Source organism: Salvelinus alpinus, chromosome 11, assembly GCF_045679555.1.
Source record: "Salvelinus alpinus chromosome 11, SLU_Salpinus.1, whole genome shotgun sequence".
NCBI lineage: Eukaryota > Metazoa > Chordata > Actinopteri > Salmoniformes > Salmonidae > Salvelinus > Salvelinus alpinus.
The window spans coordinates 28099189-28121500 of record NC_092096.1 but is presented as its reverse complement, the minus strand read 5'-3'; the positions used below and the strand labels follow the sequence as shown (position 1 = coordinate 28121500).

The window sequence follows — 22312 nt, the reverse complement described above, 5'->3', positions numbered from 1 at the left end:
TAGGCCGTCATTGTAAATAAGAATTTGTTCTTAACTGACTTGCCTAGTTAAATAAATAAAACATATCTGGTGGGGAGAGGGAACATAAGCGCTGCACGTGGACAAATTAGAAAATTTTAGCACCTCACGAATAAGGGACAGTTCCTGGCTCCACACACTCTCTCAATGCGTGCTTAGCTGGTAGACTTATGTCTGCCTCGCCGCTCACAGAATGGAATTCACAACACAACAAGCGCCTGGGTTTTGAAAGTGTATTAACTTGATTTTAAAATGTTTCCCGACCCGCAATGTAATTGTTCTGAACCACGAGCCGACCCACGGTTTGAAAAGTTTTTATTTTATTTCACCCATGCTATCTGACCCAATGCAGATTAGCCCAATAGGGTAAATGCATATAGGCTACCCCATGCTTCAGCCTATTTATTTATAGCCACTATGCTGCATCAGTTGGGATACAGGTGATAATGCTTATTGCTAATAGCATACCTGATCATATGAACCATGCATAGGCTATAAGCATGGTCCACTATGTTACAATTTAAACAAATAATTTTACCAATATGTTTTTGGCTCATTTCTGGAGGTAGAAATTATATTTTGGTTGGTGTCAACATAATTTTTGATAGAATGTCCTTTTAAAAAGTCACCAGAAGTGAGCTTCTCAGTCCTGCATAAAAATTCTCTGGGGAGGACCCCCAAAACAGTGGGGGAGGGAAACCCCCAGACCATTCCCCTCTACTGCAACACATTTTTCCAGAGGAACACTGATTCCATTACTTCCATGACATATTGTTCAGCTATTCAGACGGTCAGTTCTGTAAAACATTCACTGTGATGATTCACTCCAAATCAAAGCAAACAATAAGAACATCTTTACTGTAACTTAGTGCATGTCCCGGTCGGCAGATCAGGAGTGGGAAATGCAGGCCAATCGTCAGGCAGACCGTGACACTCATTCAGAGGACTTATGACAAGCTTTAAATTAAGTCACTCCCATTACTGCAATACTCAGTCACAACAATACTTCCTGCAGATGTCATTACAGTTACACACTTCATGCCCAGCTTAGTAAACCATCATTTAATGTTACTTTACTGTTACTTGGTCAGTCCCATCACATCAGTAGGTGGTTCTACATCATGCCTGTGTAACTACAGTGACAGCACTGTACCTGCCCTATACATCACAATATCAATGTTGTCACCCATAAGAGGTGTTTGTTCATTTGTGTGTGTTTCTGCCTTGTCCAATGTGCTCCCATACAAGGTGTGCGTCTGTCTTAGTGTGTGTGTGTTTTTCTCACTCTGCTATTCTGTAGCTCAGTGTGTCCTCTGCTCTGACCCATGCAAGGTGTGTGTGTGTGTGTTCTCTCTCTACAAAGGAAAGGCAGTCTGTCAGTGGTTTCTGACCGGCTCAGCTCCTCAAACACCCGGTCCACCTCCCTATATTCTATTTCCAACATGTAAGACACGCTATGGGTCTGTCTGTGTGTGTCCGCATTCCTTTAAATATCTGTTACACGTTGTGTGTTGTATCTGTACGTGTGCATGTAGAATTGTCTGTGGTTGGGTGTATATCTGTGGGTCTGTATACATTTACACGCTGCAAGTTGGTGTGTGTGTACCCGGTGAATAGTGTGTGTAGCCTTTATCTGGTGACTAGTAGCATATAGCCTTGGCTAGGTCAACAGTCTAGACCTGAGCCCGGTTTCCCAAAAGCATCTTAAGGCTAAGTTCATTGTTAGAACCAGCTCAATGGTTCTGATGATGAACTCAGCCTTAAAATGCTTTTGGGAAACCGGGCGCAGGGCTATTCAAATCCAAGCCTTGAGGTCCACAGTACTCCTGTTTTTCTTTCCCCTCACCTTTCTCCCCCACTCACACTCACTCTTGTTTGTGTGTGTGTTCCAGTGGGCGTCTGATGAGGGAGCGTTCCCAGTCCAGTTTCTCAGTGTCCTATAAGAACATGAAGAAGACTCCATCTCTGCAGTCCTTGGACAACCTCTCCATAGACAGCTACCTGATGGAGGACGGAGACACAGACACATACAGCCTGCTGGAGAGGGGTAGGAACCACACACACACACACACACACACACACACACACACAGGGCCCTGGGTCCTAGACTTCCTGACGGGCTGACCCCAGGTGGTGAAGGAAAGCAACATCCCCTCCACCACTCTGACCTCAACACGGGGGCCCCTCTGGTGCGTGCTCAGCCGCCTCCTGTTCACCCATGACTGCGTGGTCATGCGCGTCTACAACTCATTCATCAGGTTTGCTGATGACACAACAGTGGTAGGCCTGATTTACTAACAACAATGAGACAGCCTACAAGGAGGTGTGAGCCCTGGTGGAGTGGTGCCAGGAAAATAACCTCAACGTCAACAGATCGAAGGAGCTGATCGTGGACTTCAGGAGGCCGCAGCGAGAGAACACCCCCTTCCACATCGACGGGGCCGCAGTGGATAGAGTCAAAAGCTTCTAGTTCCTCACTGAGAATGTGAAATGGTTCCTTCACACTGACAGTGTGGTGAAGAAGGCGCAACAAAGCCTCTTCAACCTCAGGATGCTGAATAAATTAACCTTGGCCCCTAATATGCTGACCAAACCAGCCGCGTTGCAAAATAAATGTTCATATACATGTTCAATCATTTCATCCACTGCTCGCGCGCGTCAACGGGCGTCTGCGTACCAGGCACTGTAATATAACTTGGCTCTATTTTAGAAGCTTGACTCGCTGCAAGTCCAGCCTCTCCTATCTACTCAATGGTTTTTAGGAGCATATACCGACGTGGGTGATTGAGGTCCACACTCTAGGCCAGTTGGTGGCGGTAATGCACCTTAAAGATGGTTGCCAACCGCAATATAAAATACACAGAAGAAAGATGAACAAGGAGAGACTAATCAAAGAGAAAAATGGGAAACCTAGTTAGTTATCTCTGGATTCATTGTCGGAGTAGAGAACACACGATTTTGTATGAGTCAAAATTCTACAAAGATCCAGCTCAAAAAAAGGACCATATGCATTTCAGGTAAAATAACAAGCCAAAGTTTATCTCCTAGGACAAATTAACTAGCAACAGCAAGCTAGCTAAATGTCCATGAATGATACATTTACGTTTTGACCTCTCCCCAAATTAATATAGTTGGTTCACAGTAGGTTTTGGTATTTTAACCTGTGTCTTGAACGCATCTGGTGGAGATAGACAAAATCAACACGCGCACACAGACGATGAGCAAGTTTGGTTAGCATGTAAGACCCTCACCAACTTCTACTGATGCACCATTGAGAGCGTCCTGTAAGGGCTGTATTACCTCATGGTACGGCAATTGCACCGCTCGCAACCTCCAGGCTCTCCAGAGGGTGGTGCGGTCAGCCCAACGCATCATCGGGGGCATCTACAGAACCCGGTGTTTCATAGGCCAAGAAGATCATCATTCTTCCCGCTACCATCTAGTAGACTGAGACCGTGCAGGTGCATCAACGCTGGGACCGAGAGACTGATAAACAGCTTCTATATCCAGGCCATCAGACTATTAAATAGTCATCACTAGCCGGCCTCCGTCCAGTACCCTGGCCTGAACCTTAGACACTGTCACTAGTCAGCTAACAGCCAGTACTCTACCCTGCATCTTAGAGACTGCGGCCCTATGTACATAATGTTTACATACTGATTCACTTCATATGTATATACTGTATTGTAGTCATGGATCATCCTATATATCTACTGCTGTACACACCTTTTCTATTCATATACTGTCCATACTGTCTATACACCCCATTCACATACATATATTTATATTCCAGACTCCGGTCTGGACCTATTTCCTGCCATTCTATCCATTTTGCTGTGGAGTTTTGTGTGTGAATTTAAATACTGTATTCGCAACATAGCTCGTTGATTGCGTACTTGTTTTACTGCATTGTTCGGAGCTACAGTTGAAGTCGGAAGATTACATACACTTAGGTTGGAGTCAATTAAACTAGTTTTTCAACCACTCCATACATTTCTTGTTAACAAACTATAGTTTTGGCAAGTCAGTTAGGACATCTACTTTGTGCATGACACAAGTAACTTTTCCAACAATTGTTTACAGACAGATTATTTCACTTATAATTCACTGTATCACAATTCCAGTGTGTCAGAAGTTTACATGCACGAAGTTGACTGTGCCTTTAAACAGCTTGGAAAATTCCAGAAATTGATGTCATGGCTTTAGAATCTTCTGATAGGCTAATTGACATCATTTGAGTCAATTGGAGGTGTACCTGTGGGTGTATTTCAATGCCTTCAATGCCAACTCCGTGCCTCTTTGCTTGACATCATGGGAAAATCAAAAGAAATCAGCCAAGACCTCAGAAAAAAAATTGTAGACCTCCACAAGTCTGGTTCATCCTTGGGAGCAATTTCCAAACGCCTGAGGGTACCACGTTCATCTGTACAAACAATAGTACGCAAGTATAAACACCATGGGACCACGCAGTCGTCATACCGCTCAGGACGGAGATGCGTTCTGTCTCCTAGAGATGAACGTACTTTGGTGTGAAAAGTGCAAATCAATCCCAGAACAACAGCAAAGGACCTTGTGAAGATGCTGGAGGAAACAGGTACAAAAGTATCTATATCCACAGTAAAACAAGTCCTATATCGACATAACCTGAAAGGCTGCTCAGCAAGGAAGAAGCCACTGCTCCAAAACCGCCATTAAAAAAAGCCAGACTACGGTTTGCAACTGCACATGGGAACAAAGATTGTATTTTTTGGAGAAATGTCCTCTGGTCTGATGAAACAAAAATAGAACTGTTTGGCCATAATGACCATTGTTATGTTTGGAGGAAAAAGGGGGAGGCTTGCAAGCCTTAAGAACACCATCCCAACATCATGTTGTGGGGGTGCTTTGCTGCAGGAGGGACTGGTGCGCTTCACAAAGTAGATGGCATGAGTATAGAAAATGACATGGATATATTGAAGCAACATCTCAAGACATCAGTCAGGAAGTTAAAGCTTGGTCGCAAATGGGTCTTCCAAATGGACAATGACCCCAAGCATACTTCCAAAGTTGTGGCAAAATGGCTTAAGGACAACAATGTCAAGTTATTGGAGTGGCCATCACAAAGCCCTGACCTCAATCCTATAGAACATTTGTGGGCAGAACTGAAAAGGCGTGTGCGAGCAAGGACGCCTACAAACCTGACTCCGTTAACCCAGCTCTGTCAGGAGGAATGGGCCAAAATTCACCCAACTTATTGTGGGAAGCTTGTGGAATGCTACCTGAAATGTTTGACCCAAGTTTAAAAAAAATGTAAAGGCAATACACTCAATTAGTATCATTTGGTAGCATGTGAACTTCTGACCCACTGGGAATGTGATGAAAGAAATAAAAGCTGAAATAGAATAATTCTATCTACTATTCTGACATTTCACATTCTAAAAATAAAGTGGTGATCCTAACTGACCTAAGACAGGGAATTTTTTCTAGGATTAAATGTCAGGAATTGTGGAAAACTGAGTTTAAAACTGAGTTTAAATGTAAGTGTATGTAAACTTCCTACTTCAACGACAGTAACTAACATAACAATTTCACTGCACCCGCTATAACATCTTCAAACTGTGTATGCGATCAATAAACGTCGATTTGACGCGCGCACACACACACGGTTGAGCATGATTCTCCTCCAGGCATTACAGGTCTGACTAGGTCTATCCATCATGTGCAGATTATCAAATCTTGTCACTGTGCATCAATTTTTTATTTGTATTATTTGGGGGTGTTTATAGGAGAACATATTCTGAAAACATTTTACACATTTTACTCTTTTATTTGGCCTAGGTATGGAGGGGTAACTCCAGACTTAGTCCTGAGAATAAACCATGTTTCTATACATATTGAATGGCTTTTGAAGAGTTCTTTCTATTCCATAGTTTGTCCAGGAGATGGCAGTTGTGAGCTGATGTGATCTATACCAGAATAAAGATGTCCTCTCACTGTCAACTGCGTTTATTTTCAGCAAATTTAACATGTGTAAATATTTGTATGAACATAAGATTCAACAACTGAGACATCTGTGGAACTTGTTCAGTTAATATGTGACTAACAGAAATGGAATAATGTGTCCCTGACTAAAGGGGGGGGTGGGGTCAAAATCAAAAGTCAGTCAGTATCTGGTGTGGCCACCAGCTGCATTAAGTACTGCAGTGCATCTCCTCCTCATGGACTGCGCCAGATTTGCCAGTTCTTGCTGTGAGATGTTACCCCACTCTTCCACCAAGGCACCTGCAAGTTCCCAGACATTTCTGGGGGGAATGGCCCTAACCCTCACCCTCCGATCCAACAGGTCCCAGACGTGCTCAATGGGATTGAGATCAGGGCTCTATGCTGGCCATGGCAGAACACTGACATTCCTGTCTTGCAGGAAATCACACACAGAACGAGCAGTATGGCTGGAGGCATTGTCATGCTGGAGTGTCATGTCAGAATGAGCCTACAGGAAGGGTACCACATGAGGGAGGAGGATGTCTTCCCTGTAAAGCACAGAGTTGAGATTGCCTGCAATGACAACAAGCTCAGTCAGATGAGGCTGTGACACACCGCCCCAGACCATGACGGACCCTCCACCTCCAAATCAATCCCGCTCCAGAGTACAGGCCTCGGTGTAATGCTCATTCCTTCGACGATAATCCGACCATCAACCCATGGTGAGACAAAACCGTGACTCGTCAATGAAGAGCACTTTGCCAGTCCTGTCTGGTCCAGAGACGGTGGGTTTGTGCCCATAAGCGACGTTGTTGCCGGTGATGTCTGGTGAGGACCTGCCTTACAATAGGCCTACAAGCCCTCAGTCCAGCCTCTCTCAGCCTATTGTCTGAGCACTGATGGCGGGATTGTGCGTTCCTAGTGTAACTTGGGCAGTTGTTGCCATCCTGTACCTGTCCCGCAGGTGTGATGTTCGGATGTACCAATCCTGTGCAGGTGTTATACGTTGTCTGCCACGATCAGCTGTCCGTCCTGTCTTCCTGTAGCGCTGTCTTAGGCGTCTCACAGTACGGACATTGCAATTTATTGCCCTGGCCACATCTGCGGACCTCATGCCTCGCTCGCATTCCTAAGGAATGTTCATGCAGATGAGCAGGGACCCAGGGCATCTTTTTTTTGGTGTTTTTCAGAGTCAGTAGAAAGGCCTCTTTAGTGTCCTAAGTTTTCATAACTTTGACCTTAATTGCCTACCGTCTTTAAGCTGTTAGTGTCTTAACGACCGTTCCACAGGTGCATGTTCATTAATTGTTTATGGTTCATTGAACAAGCATGGGAAACAGTGTTTAAACCCTTTACAATGAAGATCTGTGAAGTTATTTGGAATTTTACGAATTATCTTTGAAAGACAGGGTCCTGAAAAAGGGACGTTTCTTTTTTTTGCTGAGTTTAGTTTTGTGTCTGGTTTTTATCAATGTATTGGTAGCAGACAACCAATTTTAATTATTTCTGTGTCCACAGACGACGTGTCCATCTCAGGCTTTAAGGATGTGGTGAGGGAGCAGAGTGCCACAGAAATTGCCAAGGAGGCAGCAGCAGTAGCGGCCATGGTCACAGGGGAGCAGGACGGTGCTGGCTCACCAGATACTGTCAGTGCCACCTCCCAGAGCATCGACGAACCCACCAAAGACATGGTAATACACACATGCACAGGAAATGTATGCTCACATTCAGGCATTGACACATGAACAGACACCGTGCTGTACACACACATGCATACACGCACACTATACAATGCATTCGGAAAGCTTTCAGACCCCTTGACTTTTTCCACGTTTTGTTACGTTACAGACTTGTTATAAAATGGATTAAATTGTTTTTTCCCCCCCTCATCAATACCACATAATGACAGAGCAAAAACAGGTTTAGAAATTTTGGCAAATGTATTAAAAATAAACTGATTTACATAAGTATTTAGACCCATTACTCAGTACCTTTGGCAGCGATTACAGCCTCGAGTCTTCTTGGGTATGACGCTACAAGCTTGACACACCTGTATTTGGTGAGTTTCTAACATTCTCTGCAGATCCTCTCAAGCTCTGTCAGGTTGAACAGGGATTGTCACTGCACAGCTATTTTCAGGTCTCTCCAGAGATGTTCGATCGGGTTCAAGTCCGGGCTCTGGCTGGGCCATTCAAGGACATTGAGACTTGTCCCGAAGCCACTCCTGTGTTGTCTTGGCTGTGTGCTTAAGGTTGTTGTCCTGTTGGAAGGTGAACCTTTGCCCCAGTCTGAGAACTTGCTCCAGAGCACCCAGGACTCCATCAAGGATCTCTTTGCACTTTGCTCTGTTCATCTTCGCCTTGATCCTGACAAGTTTCCCAGTCCATGCTGCTGAAAAACATCCCCACAGCATGATGCTGCCACAAACATGCTTCACCGTAGGGATGGTGCCAGGTTTCCTCCAGATGTGACGCTTAGCAGTCAGGCCAAGGAGTTCAATCTTGGTTTCATCAGACCAGAGAATCCTGTTTCTTATGGTCTGAGTCTTTAGGTGCCTGTTGGCAAACTTCAACCGGGCTGTCATATGCCTTTTACTGAGTGGCTTCCGTCTGGCCACTCTACCAAAACGGCCTGATTGGTGGAGTGCTGCAGAGATGGTTGTCCTTCTGGAAGGTTATCCCATCTCCACAGAGGAACTCTGGGTTCTTTGTCACCTCCCTGACCAAGGCCCTTCTCCCCCGATTACTCAGTTTGGCCGTGCGGCTATTTCTAGGAAGAGTCTTGGTTGTTCCAAACTTCTTCTATTTAAGAATGATGGTGGCCACTGTGTGCTTGGGGACCTTCAATGATGTAGAACTGTTTTGGTAGCCTTCCCCAGATCTGTGCCTCGACACAATCCTGTCTCAGAGCTCTACGGACAATCTCTTCGACCTCATGGCTTGGTTTTTGCTCTGACATGCACTGTCAAATGTGGGACCTTATATAGACAGGTGTGTGCCTTTCCAAATCATGTTCAATCAATTAAATTTACCACAGATGGACTCCAAGTTGTAGAAACATCTCAAGGATGATCAATGGAAACAGGATGCACCTGAGCTCAGTTTCGAGTCTCATAGCAAAAGTTCTGAATACTTATGTAAATAAAGTATTTGTTTTTTATGTCTTATACATTTGCAAACAATTCTAAAAACCTTTTCTCTTTGTCATGAGGTATTGTGTGTAGATTGAAAATGTTTTATTTAATCCATTTTAGAACAAGGCTGTAACGTAACTAAATGTGGAAAGTCAAGGGGTCTGAATACTTTCCGAAAGCACTGTACATACATATATATATATATATACACACACACACATGCATGAGTACACATGAGCATTTTTCATTTCCTGAACTAATTTTACCCCGCTTTCTGAATTGATTGAATTAACTTACATTTTTATTCATTTTAGCAGACTCTCTTATCCAACTTAATGCCTCCCTCCCTCTCTCTCCCCCCAGGTGTCGGTGCTGGTGCTGAAGGTGCAGTGTGTGTGTGGGGGGATGGAAGTGCGAGGGGAGAGCACAGCTGTGTCTCTGGAGGTGGGCTGCGTCAGACCCACACAGCTGGGAAACGTCAGCCTCCGACAATACCTCAGCAACCGCAGCCTGGGTGAAGACACACACAGACGCATGCGTAGACGCTCATACGCATACATACATACATACATACATACATACATACATACATACATACATACATACATACATGTGGGCTAGTACACACATACTGCAGTCACACACGCCACAGTCACACACGCGCACACACTGCAGTTTTGCTATTCCCCATTCTCTTGGAGTACTATCTATAGCTGGGTTAAGGCCACACACTCCCAATTGACTTGGTTTACCCTTCCATAACTCTTGCAGGTATGGTACCCACTGCTCAGGGCAGCGAAGGTATGTGTGTGTGGAACATAAGCATGGGTAGGCAAACGCAAGCTTGCGCACAAGTGCTACTACCTGTTTGTGTGTTTTAGTGTCTCTGATTTCATCATTGGTATGAAATGACAGATAGTAATTTGTATTTTTGCTCCACCAAGCATGCTACACACGTTTGATTTACTATCTTTGTGGGGACCAAACAATTGATTCCCATTCAAAATCCTATTTTCCCTAAGCACAAACCCCAAAACCTAACCCTAATTGTAGCCCTGAACCTAACCCCTAAGCCTATAAATAGTATTTTTCCTTGTGGGGATTGGCAAAATGTCCACACGATTTTCCTTGTTTTACTATCCTGGTGAGGACTTCTGGTTCCCACAAGGATAGTAAAAAAAACACAATGTGTGACTGCAGTGTGTGTGACTGCAGTGTATGTCTCAAGGGGTGTGTGTGTCTAACTGCTGCAGTGAGACGGTGCATTAACACTAATGGGGGTTTTGCTCCCATTACCAGCTACATTAAACCCAGTGTCGGTATGTGTTTTTGTGGCACCACAGGTTGTGTGCATGTGTGTCTCCAGCATGTCACCTCCAACGTGTGTGATTATTTAAGAGGGGTTGTTGAGGTCCATATTTACCCCCCAGTACTATGAGGCAGTGCTCGCTCGCTCAGCTCTGCCTCCTCCCTCTTTCACAGAAGAGTAATCCCCATCTCTCTCTCCCTCAGCTCAGCCTCCTCCCTCTTTCACAGAAGAGTAATCCCCATCTCTCTCTCCCTCAGCTCAGCCTCCTCCCTCTTTCACAGAAGAGTAATCCCCATCTCTCTCTCCCTCAGCTCAGCCTCCTCCCTCTTTCACAGAAGAGTAATCCCCATCTCTCTCTCCCTCAGCTCAGCCTCCTCCCTCTTTCACAGAAGAGTAATCCCCATCTCTTTCTCCCTCAGCTCAGCCTCCTCCCTCTTTCACAGAAGAGTAATCCCCATCTCTCTCTCCCTCAGCTCAGCCTCCTCCCTCTTTCACAGAAGAGTAATCCCCATCTCTTTCTCCCTCAGCTCAGCCTCCTCCCTCTTTCACAGAAGAGTAATCCCCATCTCTTTCTCCCTCAGCTCAGCCTCCTCCCTCTTTCACAGAAGAGTAATCCCCATCTCTCTCTCCCTCAGCTCAGCCTCCTCCCTCTTTCACAGAAGAGTAATCCCCATCTCTCTCCTTCACTACCCCGCTCTCTCTCTCGCGCGCGTTCTCCTTTCCTACCCCGCTCTATATGTCCCGCTCTCCTTCTCTATCACTTTCTCACTTTCTGTTTTTACCTCTTACCTTCTCTCACGTCTGCCATTTCCTCCCTCCATCTCTCCTTCCTTCCTTACTGAGGCAGTGACCAATGCGTTGTCGTTATATTAAAATGTGTGTCTGCGTGCGTGCAGCTGCTGTGGCACTTTACTGGCCTTTAAATAGTTTTATGGGATTAGTACCCCCACCCCCCATAAGGGCCCTTGCTTTACAAATTAGTCACCTTAGAAATGGATTCATAGACTGGCGTCAGCAGTAAGGCAATGTCTGGTTGTATGCCTGCCAAGCGGCCATCGCTGAGCCTTTTCTTTGAGTTGTGGTTGCAGTCATTCTGTTTGTATTGCAGCCAATCTATGCCTTCTCTTTTTAATGGGAATTAATTGATTACTGCCTGATTATTGATGTTCTCATTTTCTCTCCTCCCACTCCCCTCTCTCCTTCCTCTTTCCCTCGCTAGGTGGTGGTCTGGAGGCCAATTCAGACGGGACCACCCATCTCCCGGAGGTCAGGGCTCGGCTGGAGAGCGGGCCCTGTGCTGCCACCCACTCCCCCCTGGCCGAGACCAACGGTTTCCTCCAGCTGCGTCTCCACGGCTACCGGGCCAGCTTCCTCATGTCGTCGCTAAGGAACCTGGCTCACTTCCTGGAGGATGACTCCGCCCCCCAGGTCCTCCCGATGGAGATTAGCGTCAGGGACACACACATCGACCTGAAGGTGGGGATGAACACACACACACACACACACACACACACACACACACACAAATTAACCACAGACACATTAACCTCTGTCCCCCTCTGCAGGATGATGGTCTCCGTGACAACCCGTCTGACCCTGATCCCACCCCCATCACCCTGCACATCGCCAACCTGCTCATCCACAGGACCGACGATGGAGCCTTCTCTATAGGGGGTGAGACACACACTGTCTCACTCACTCATATATATATATACACACACACACTGCCTCACACATACACACACACTGCCTCACACATTCACTCATATACAGTTGCAGTCGGAAGTTAACATACACCTTAGCCAAATACATTTAAACTCAGTTTTTCACAATTCCTGACATTTAATCCTAGAAAAAATTCCCTATTTTAGGTCAGTTAGGATCGCCACTTTATTTTAACAATGCGAAATGTCAGAATAATAGGTGAGAGAATTATTTATTTCAGCTTTTATTTCTTTCATCACATTCCCAGTGGGTCAGAAGTTTACATACCCAATTAGTATTTGGTAGCATTGCCTTTACATTTTTTTTTACTTGGGTCAAACGTTTCGGGTTGCCTTTCACAAGCTTCCCACAAGAAGTTGGGTGAATTTTGGCCCATTCCTCTTGACAGAGCTGGTGTATCTGAGTTAGGTTTGTAGGCCTCCTTGCTCGCACACGCCTTTTCAGTTCTTCCCACAAATTTTCTATAGGATTGAGGTCAGGGCTTTGTGATGGCCACTCCAATACCTTGACTTTGTTGTTCTTAAGCCATTTTGCCACAACTTTGGAAGTATGCTTGGGGTCATTGTCCATTTGGAAGACCCATTTGCGACCAAGCTTTAACTTCCTGACTGATGTCTTGAGATTTTGCTTCAAAATATCCACGTCATTTTCCATACTCATGATGCCATCTATTTGGTGAAGTGCACCAGTCCTTCCTGCAGTAAAGCACCCCCACAACATGATGCTGCCACCCCCGTGCTTCACGGTTGGGATGGTGTTCTTCAGTTTGCAAGCGTCCCCCTTTTTCCTCCAAACATAACGATGGTCATTATGGCCAAACAGTTCTATTTTTGTTTCATCTGACCGGAGGACATTTCTCCAAAAAGTACGATCTTTGTCCCCATGTGCAGTTGCAAACCGTAGTCTGGCTTTTTTATGGCAGTTTTGGAGCAGTGGCTTCTTCCTTCCTTGCTGAGGTTATATCGATATAGGACTCTTTTTACTGTGGATATAGATACTTTTGTACCCGTTTCCTCCAGCATCTTCACAAAGTCCTTTGCTGTTGTTGTGGGATTGATTTGCACTTTTCGCACCTAAGTACGTTCATCTCTAGGAGACAGAACACGTCTCCTTCCTGAGCGGTATGACGGCTGCGTGGTCCCATGGTGTTTGTACAGATGAACGTGGTACCTTCAGGCGTTTGGAAATTGCTCCCAAGGATGAACCAGACTTGTGGAGGTCTACAATTTTTTTTCTGAGGTCTTGGCTGATTTCTTTTGATTTCCCCATGATGTCAAGCAAAGAGGCACTGAGTTTGAAGGTAGGCCTTGAAATACATCTACAGGTAGGCCTCCAATTGACTCAAATGATGTCAATTAGCCTATCAGAAGCTTCTAACGTCATGATATAATTTTCTGGAATTTTACAAGCTGTTTAAAGGCAGAGTCAACTTGGTGTATGTAAACTTCTGACCCACTGGAATTGTGATACAGTGAAATAATCTCTGTAAACAATTGTTGGAAAAATTACTTGTCATGCACAAAGTAGATGTGCTAACCGACTTGCCAAAACTATAGTTTGTTCACTTCTCTAGTGGGATGCTAACGTCCCACTTGGCCAAAAGCCAGTAAAAATGCAGAGCGCCAAATTCAAATATATTACTATAAAAATCAAACTTTCATGAAATCACACATGAAAGACACCAAATTAAAGCTACACTTGTTGTGAATCCAGCCAACATGTCTGATTTCAAAAAGGTTTTACGGCGAAAGCACACCAAACGATTATGTTAGGTCAGTAGATGGCCACAGAAAACACAGCCATTTTTCCAGCCAAAGAGAGGAGTAACAAAAAGCAGAAATAGAGATGAAGATCATCAAAGGTTAGTGATTAATTTTATCAGATGACACTCATAGGACTTCATGTTACACAATACATGTATGTTTTGTTCGGTAAAGTTAATATTTATATCCAAAAATCTGAGTTTAGGCGGGACGCTACTGTCTCACTTGGCAAAGAGCCAGAGAAAATGCTGAGCGCCAAATTCAAATTAATGAAAATTACTATAAAAATAAAACTTTCATTAAATCACACATGAAAGTTACCAAATTAAAGCTACACTGGTTGTGAATCCATCCAACGTATCAGAATTCAAATAGGCTTTTCAGCGAAAGTAAACGAGGCTATTATCTGAGTTAGCACCATTGTAAACAGAGAGATAAGCATATTTCAACCCTGCAGGCGCGACACAACGCAGAAATAAAAATATAATTCATGCCTTACCTTTGACGAGCTTCTGTTGTTGGCACTCCAATATGTCCCATAAACATCACAAATGGTCCTTTTGTTCGATTAATTCCGTCGATATATATCCAAAATGTCCATTTTATTTGGCGCGTTTGATCCAGAAAAACACCGCTTCCAAATTGCTCAAACGTGACTACAAAATATCTCAAAGGTTACCTGTAAACTTTGCCAAAAAATGTCAAACTACTTTTGTAATACAACTTTAGGTATTTTTTAATGTTAATAATCAATATAATTGAAGACGGGATGATCTGTGTTCAATACAGGATTAAAACCAACTATAGCCAGCTTTCTGCTCACGCGCTTCTATCTAACAGGACACTTAATGTGACTCTCGTTCAAGATGGCCGTACTTCTTCATTACACAAAGGAATAACCTCAACCAATTTCTCAAGACTGTTGACATCCAGTGGAAGCGGTAGGAACTGCAAGCAGGTCAATTAGAAATCTGGTTTCCCAATGAAAACCCATTGAAAAGAGAGTGACCTAAAAAAGAAAATCTGAATGGTTTGTCCTTGAGGTTTCGCCTGCTAAATAAGTTCTGTTATACTCAGACATGATCCAAACAGTTTTAGAAACTTCAGAGTGTTTTCTATCCAAATCTACTAACAATATGCATATCTTATCTTCTGGGGATGAGTAGCTGGCAGTTGAATTTGGGTATGCTTTTCATCCAAACGTGAAAATGCTGCCCCCTATCCTAGAGAAGTTAACAATAAATTTGTGGAGTGGTTGAAACGCTTAGGTTGGAGTCATTAAAACAAGTTTATGTAAACTTCCGACTTCAACTGTATATACAGTCGTGGCCAAAAGTTGAGAATATCACAAATATTAATTTTCAGTCTGCTGCCTCAGTGTCTTTAGATATTTTTGTCAGATGTTACTATGGAATACTGAAGTATAATTACAAGCATTTCATAAGTGTCAAAGGCTTTTATTGACAATTACAAGAAGTTGATGCAGAGTCAATATTTGCAGTGTTGACCCTTTTTCAAGACCTCTGCAATCCGCCCTGGCATGCTGTCAATTAACTTCTGGGCCACATCCTGACTGATGGCAGCCCATTCTTGCATAATCAATGCTTGGAGTTTGTCAGAATTTGTGGGGTTTTGTTTGTCTACCCGCCTCTTGAGGATTGACCACAAGTTCTCAATGGGATTCAGGTCTGGGGAGAACAATGATTCCAAGCACCACCCTCCTTTTGAAGCTTCCAGTCTGTTATTCGAACTCAATCAGCATGACAGAGTGATCTACAGCCTTGTCCTCGTCAACACTCACACCTGTGTTAACGAGAGAATCACTGACATGTCAGCTGGTCCTTTTGTGGCAGGGCTGAAATGCAGTGGAAATGTTTTTGGGGGATTCAGTTCATTTGCATGGCAAAGAGGGACTTTGCAATTAATTGCAATTTCATCTGATCACTCTTCATAACATTCTGGAGTATATGCAAATTGCCATCATACAAACTGAGGAGGCAGACTGTCACTCAACTTTTGGCCACGACTGTACACACACACACACACACACACACACACACACACTCTCTCACACACACGCACAGTCTCATACATTCAATCATACATACACACAGTGCCTCACACATTCAGTCACACACTGCTTCACTCATACACAAACACACACACTGCCTCACACATTCACTCATACACAAACACACACTGCCTCACTTATACACACGCACACACACCCTCCTGCACCCTCCGCACCAACACGTCTCACCCCCTCCCCCTCTCTGTTGTCACAGTGGAAAATGCGTCTGAGGCGGAGCCTAAGAAAGAAGTCCAATTGATTGACAGCGGTCTGTCTCCAGTCCCTGAGAGTGTGGTCAGCAGCACTCCCAAGGCCACACAGACCCCCAGCCCTCCTAGCCCTAGCACAACCCCCTCCAACAAAGAACAGGTGAGTAGTCCACACACACACCACCCACTCATCCAGGGCCTAAAATGAACACCCGCCACCAGCCAAATGAGGGTCGATTTTGGAATTGGCAGGTAAGAATGTCTATTTACACCAGCCATGTTGGCGGGGGGTCAGGGCTCCACAGTGCGAGCATTTCACTCTCATTTGTGAATAAAAATAGGCAAGTATGATCACATGTTAAATAAACACTGCAAATTATCAAATTATTTCTACCTTTTTATTTCATAGCTTGTAAATTAATCGCACGAAGTCAAAACTGCAAATCCTATGTAGCCTATTCCACTTTGCGCTGCAACACTGCGCATGTGAAGAGCTGAGTGAAATATACATTTTTAGAAGCGCTGCGCACAGGCATAAAAGTTGGTCAAATTTACTTGAAACAAAAGTCTACTGCAGTGAGACGACATGTTTCTCGGCTATTTACATTGTTTTGTTCACAAGCTAGGTTGTTTTTCTATGTTTGAGTTTCAACTGCTCGGGAAGCGAAGATGACGCTTCTACTAGTCAGACTCAATCTCACAGCCACAAACATGACTGGAGTAGCGTTACCATGGTAACCCCTGGCCCTTAAAGGGGCAGGTGAAAATCTTTGTCTCATCTGTGATATTTTGTGTGTGTGTATTCAAGTCACAAATTCAATTAAACATTATACCACATTACTTCTTTCTAGTAATGCATTTGTTTTGGATACATTACAAACCACGCTTTTTTTTTTTTTTTTGTAATTTTAGCGGGGGGGAAATATTTTGGCTGGTAAAAAATCTGACTGGCTGGTGGACCAAAAATAAAATGTTATGCCCTGCACTCTTTCATAGGAATTTAACCAACACGTTCATCAACACCCTCTCTTCTGTTTACCCCTAGCTGCTGATAGAGGAGAACGAATGTTTGAAACTGGAGCTCTCCAAAGCCAAGATGGCTCTAGCTGAGGCCCAAATGGAGAAGGACTCCCTGTTGCACCGTATGAAGAGTCTCAAAGTGAACAGCAGCTAGGGTAGGCCAACAGAGTGACCACCAATTTGCAGTGCTGCATATCACCACTGGGGGGAAGCAGAGAGGAGAGAGGGGGTGCTGGATACTGGAGCTACTTGATCTAGCATCACACAAGTATTATTCACGCATCAGCCAGGTCATTCAAGCCTGTTCTTATGAAGGGCTGGTCGCCTAAGAACTAGACCACACACACACACACACACACACACACACACACACACACACACACACAGTCCATGAAGTCTACTCCTTAACACACACACGCAGTCCCTGAAAACCAGAGAGGGGGGCTACTTTTTCACTTCAGCCCACCTACCACCCTCATCCCTACCCCCAGTAGAGGAACTGGAGAGTGGACCGTGTTAGACTTTCATCCCCTCCTCGATACAGTGCTGCCGTGTCATCCCTGGGCTGGGACTAGGACTGTAGTACACATGCTTATTTTACATGATTGTTGTGCTTGTTTTGAGTTGCTCTCTTTATGCAGTAAGTTAGTGTTCAGTCTCTCCAGTAATCCGAATCTGCAAGCCAGAGCAGCCTCCTAAATATGGGAGGGATGAAGGGGAGAGGGATGGGACGAATCTAAATTAAACAGCCCTCAAGTGGAATGGAGGGGCTAGGGAGGTGTGGTGGGAGTCCTGAATGTTAGTCTCAGGGGGAAAAGTTGCCCTCCCTGAATTGATACCTTTAAATAGGAGAAACAACTTTATCAAGCATATTTGAGGAGCATATGTAATATGACCTTTTATGGGAGGGGCTTGCCTGGTTGGGTGGGGTGAGACACTGAATGTCATATCTTTGGAGGAATGTCTTAAAAATAGACTTATTTTGCACTGCGCTGAAACCGAACATGTAATTTGTTGCTTATGAATTTTTTTTTATCTAGCGGTTAACCAATTGTACTTGGAGTGTGTATGGTTATGTACTTATGATGGGCAAAGCGTACACAATGTTTTCTACAGAATTCGGAAATGATTGTGCAGTGTGTGTGTTTTCAACATGTATTTGTCATGTAACTAAAACAAGCATTTCATTTAATTGAAAAGGAAAATATACAATTATATATTTTCACATTTACTTTTCTTCCATTCCATCTAGTTGATGTCTACAATGCCCATAATGTCCCATTGCACTGTTTCCCCCCCCCCCCCTATTTTTCTACATGTAAATAGCTAGTTGTGTGTCCAGCACTTTTGAACTACATTCACTGTAAATACGATCCCTGTATGAAAGCATCATCCAATCCAGTTGAGAACACTATCCTATCATCTCTCGATCATCCAATGAGTGGAAAGAACACTAATATGGAGAGCAAGTTACCATCTCTATTCTCCTATGAGGATAAAGCCTGGGGTGTATTCATTATTCTGATTTCTTTACAAAATGTATTTTCTGTTCAAAATGTTTTGCAACTAAAAACATTTACTCCAAACGGAAAACATTTTGCAACGATTGGACAAATTCAGGTAGGTCCCCCCTCGTTGGTTCCGTTTGCGTTGTTTGCTTCCGTTAAGTTCCTAGAGTAAATTGTTTCCGTTGCAAAACGTTTTTTGTAAAAGTCTGCGACTAATGAATACAGCTCTCGCATAGCCTCTGCCGAGCCCAACACTTGACGATCCGGTTTTAAGGGGAAATGGAAAGAGCCTGTGACGCGACTTCCACTTTTGGACATTAACAAGGTAACGCTCCATCTCCTCCACATGTATTGGATTGGTTGAATGGTGCAGAAGAGAACCTCCTGACTCCCCCCCCTTCTCGTCAAGATTTGTTATAAAGGATCTAGTTTCAGGCGTTTATTTTACGCCTGCTATGTTAGGTAACTCCTCCCAATGCAGGAGGGGAAACACAGGCTTGTGCTTTTCTGTTCTGTGTAGTTTTTCACCCACGTGAAGTCGTGCCCATATCTGCTGCTCCATGCTTGTCTGTTGGGGGAGTGTTGTAGAATAGAGCTTTATTTCCCCTTTGGAGCATGCTTTTGGCTCACACAGAATTCAGTCAGAAGGCAGTTCTGTCTGAAGCATCATGTCTTACACAGGGACGTTTCCAGTAGTAGCATGAGATTTGCTGACAGATCTCTCTTTAAAGGTGTAGTCTGCAGGTTCTCTGTCTCGTATGGCAATGAGATCAAGTAAAAACACAACTACCCTAAAACAAGACCGAAGAAGGAAAAAGTAGTTCTGTTTACACCAACTATGGCAACTGGTCTTTCTTTGGTTTTCACTGGCAGGCTCACTCGAATGACCCCATCCTAGTCCTTCAAAAAGGGTACAGATTGGGAATACATTATTTTCCTACTTTAAAGTCCTTAACTATCCGAATTGTGGACCTAGCTCAGCCTAGGCCTAGTTCAGTCCAGCTGAATGTCTTTCCAAGCTGCGCTGTCCTCTCTCCCCAGCTCTCTCTGCCTTGATACGATGCCGGTTCATTTACCTGCTCAACACTGACAAGACTTGAATGGCTGTTAGGATTTGAATGCTTGATTGTACTTTAAAGGTTGTCCTCCCCAGAGTTAACTTTCTCATCCACTTTCTGGTCCGAACGGACCCGCCCCCTCATTACAATAGCTCCTCCCTTGACCTGCTCAGCCGCTCCTCTCCTGGGAGCTCCGCCTCCTGAGAACCTGTGCACAAAAAGAAAATGATTTGTAATATTTGTCTGTCGAAGCTGCTGAGCTACTGATGAAAATAAAAAGGTATCCAATAAATGTCTTTCTCAGTTGTCATACTGTTCTACTTGACTTCCTTGCACTAGCACCTTGCACTTGTCTGTTCTTACTAGCAATGATTATGCTGATAGCTTCTCTATTGAGGGAACTTTTACAATGATTGTGATGTGGTTGTTTTACCGATCTACCTTAAAGGGCATTTCCAACCTCATTTTCATTGTCTTCAGCACAATACCAGTGTCTACATATGTGAATGGTGCATTTCTATGTTTTGTAGAGAGAAAAATATATAAGGTTAAAGTTCTGCCCAATTACATCAGAAGTAAATACATTTTAAAAACATGTGTAGACAGGTATGTTGATTGCAATAATGAATATGAGGTTGAAAAGTGGCGGAATTGCCCTTTTTAAGTTGAATTCACTAAGTCCCCCTGGGGGGGGAAAAGTATCAGATAAATGATCAAAATGTAAATCTTATGAAACATGGTGCACACTCACGGTCATCTGCCTATCTACTGAATTGTGGGGGGTTTAAACCTGGCCAAGGGAACTTCCATCAGTCCACTAACGGGAGAGAGCAAACACTTCTATGGGAGGAGTGGATAGAGGAAGCCTACCAAAGGAAGTTGCTGAAAGTATCAGACATTGACAAGGGATTGAAGACCAGTGGAGGGCACTGCTGTGAAGGGCACTGAGGAGTAAAGGGAACACAGCGAAAGGTCTGCCACATAGACAGGAGGCAAGGCTCATTCTCAATACGTATTCGTGACTCCTCACATCCTAGGCCAGGAGTAATCAAATCCTACCCTGGTAGTCCAGAGTGCTGCTGTTTCTTTGTTCTACCTGATAATTAATTGCACCACCTGGTGTCCCAGGTCGAGAGGAGAAAAAAGCAGTGGAACTGGCTTAGAGGTCCAGATTTAAATTTGAGGGTTCTAGAGTATCGCCTGGCCTCATTCTCAAACGTATTTAAGAGGATGGTCCAAGATCCCTCCAGTGTTTTTTTGAAAAGGAATTGAGGAAAGATTAACTGAAAAAGAGCCAGAGAAGGCATCTCAATGGCTCTGGCTTAAGTGGGAGGAGCAGTGGACAAGCCACCTGGCTCAGATCGGGCCAGATCAACACGATGGGCGCACCCTTCAGAAGGTGTAGTAAACAGCACCGAAACACCTTATGAAGTGGGGACTTCCCCTGATGAGCGAAAAGCAACAGAAACCACTGTCTGCAGATCAAAATAATGGCCCTGTGATGTCGGCCATATTAAATGTGCTAGACTGCTTATAGTTGTTAATTGTGGTCAGGTCTTTCGAATCCGAGTAGTCAAGGAGAGGACATGGATGGATTGAGACAGAGCCCTTACTGTCCACTGTTGTGTATGCTGCCAACGTCCTTGATGAAGACAGAAAAGCAGTCCAAGTGTGACATCTGGTAGGTATGGGTATTGACTGTAGGTTCCCCTGTAGTCACCCAGAGCCACGTTCAATAGTCAAATGTTGCAGATAGAAATGCCATGAAAATAGCCAAGGTAACTCCTTATTGTATGTGTCAGAGATAAACTTCGTTTTTTATAGCATATTTTGATCTGAATGTTCCAAAACGTTGCGTCTTGCTGAATGCGCCCCTTGCTGTGGTTTGACATATAATCCAGTTAAAAATCAGAAAGGAGGAGAGTTGAAAACGAAAAAATAGATGTATAATTTAATAGATTTGACTCGTTTTGAAGCACACATTTCTCCTCTCATCTACCAATGAAATGACCGAATGACAGCTAAACAATGGAGTGAAACAAGGACTGTCTTGTATGTGTCTGTGGTTCTGCTATGGAATAGATTTGGCTCATGAGATCAGCTTCACTGCTCTCCCCTGACAGTCAGATTGTAGTATCTCTATCCAACACCCGATGGGGCTGCAGCTGCTTCTCTCTCTCTCTGGCAAGGAGATTCCTCTCCTCCCTCTCGTTTAGTAGGCTATATGAAGTCCGACTCTGTTTTTCTCCATCACCCTCCCTCTCTCAATAGGACGTTCTTCTCTTCACAGGAAGCATTGCACTGAGCTCACATCAGAGGTGCAGACAGGAGCCAGGGCACAATCACACAGCTGTATGTGTTCCTTAATTTACAGCATTGTTACCAAAATAGTGACATCATTCCTAATTAACCGATAGTGAACTAGTCAATAATTGTGTATTCTCTGGAGGTCACCGAGTGGCGGTCTAAGACACTGCATCTCAGTGCTAGAAGCGTCACTACAGACCCTGGTTTGATCCTGGGCTGTATCACAACCG

The 22312-nt window shown here is 44.2% G+C and overlaps 1 protein-coding gene across 4 annotated transcripts in view; it reads left to right on the top strand.

Moving 5' to 3' along the window:
• Nucleotides 1-20067, top strand: part of LOC139533828 (bridge-like lipid transfer protein family member 3B) — a 50391-nt gene extending 30324 nt beyond the window's left edge. For 2 of the 4 annotated variants that reach the window (XM_071332248.1, XM_071332253.1), the window contains exons 16-24: nucleotides 1382-1462; nucleotides 1911-2065; nucleotides 7498-7670; nucleotides 9476-9626; nucleotides 9884-9913; nucleotides 11641-11897; nucleotides 11987-12095; nucleotides 16195-16349; nucleotides 17235-20067. In XM_071332248.1, the coding sequence (XP_071188349.1) occupies nucleotides 1382-1462; nucleotides 1911-2065; nucleotides 7498-7670; nucleotides 9476-9626; nucleotides 9884-9913; nucleotides 11641-11897; nucleotides 11987-12095; nucleotides 16195-16349; nucleotides 17235-17363 (1240 nt within the window). In that variant the 3' untranslated portion in view covers nucleotides 17364-20067. The remainder of the gene's footprint in view (nucleotides 1-1381; nucleotides 1463-1910; nucleotides 2066-7497; nucleotides 7671-9475; nucleotides 9627-9883; nucleotides 9914-11640; nucleotides 11898-11986; nucleotides 12096-16194; nucleotides 16350-17234) is intronic. The other 2 variants (XM_071332250.1, XM_071332249.1) reach the window with 2 other exon arrangements.
• The last annotated feature ends 2245 nt before the right edge of the window (nucleotides 20068-22312 follow it).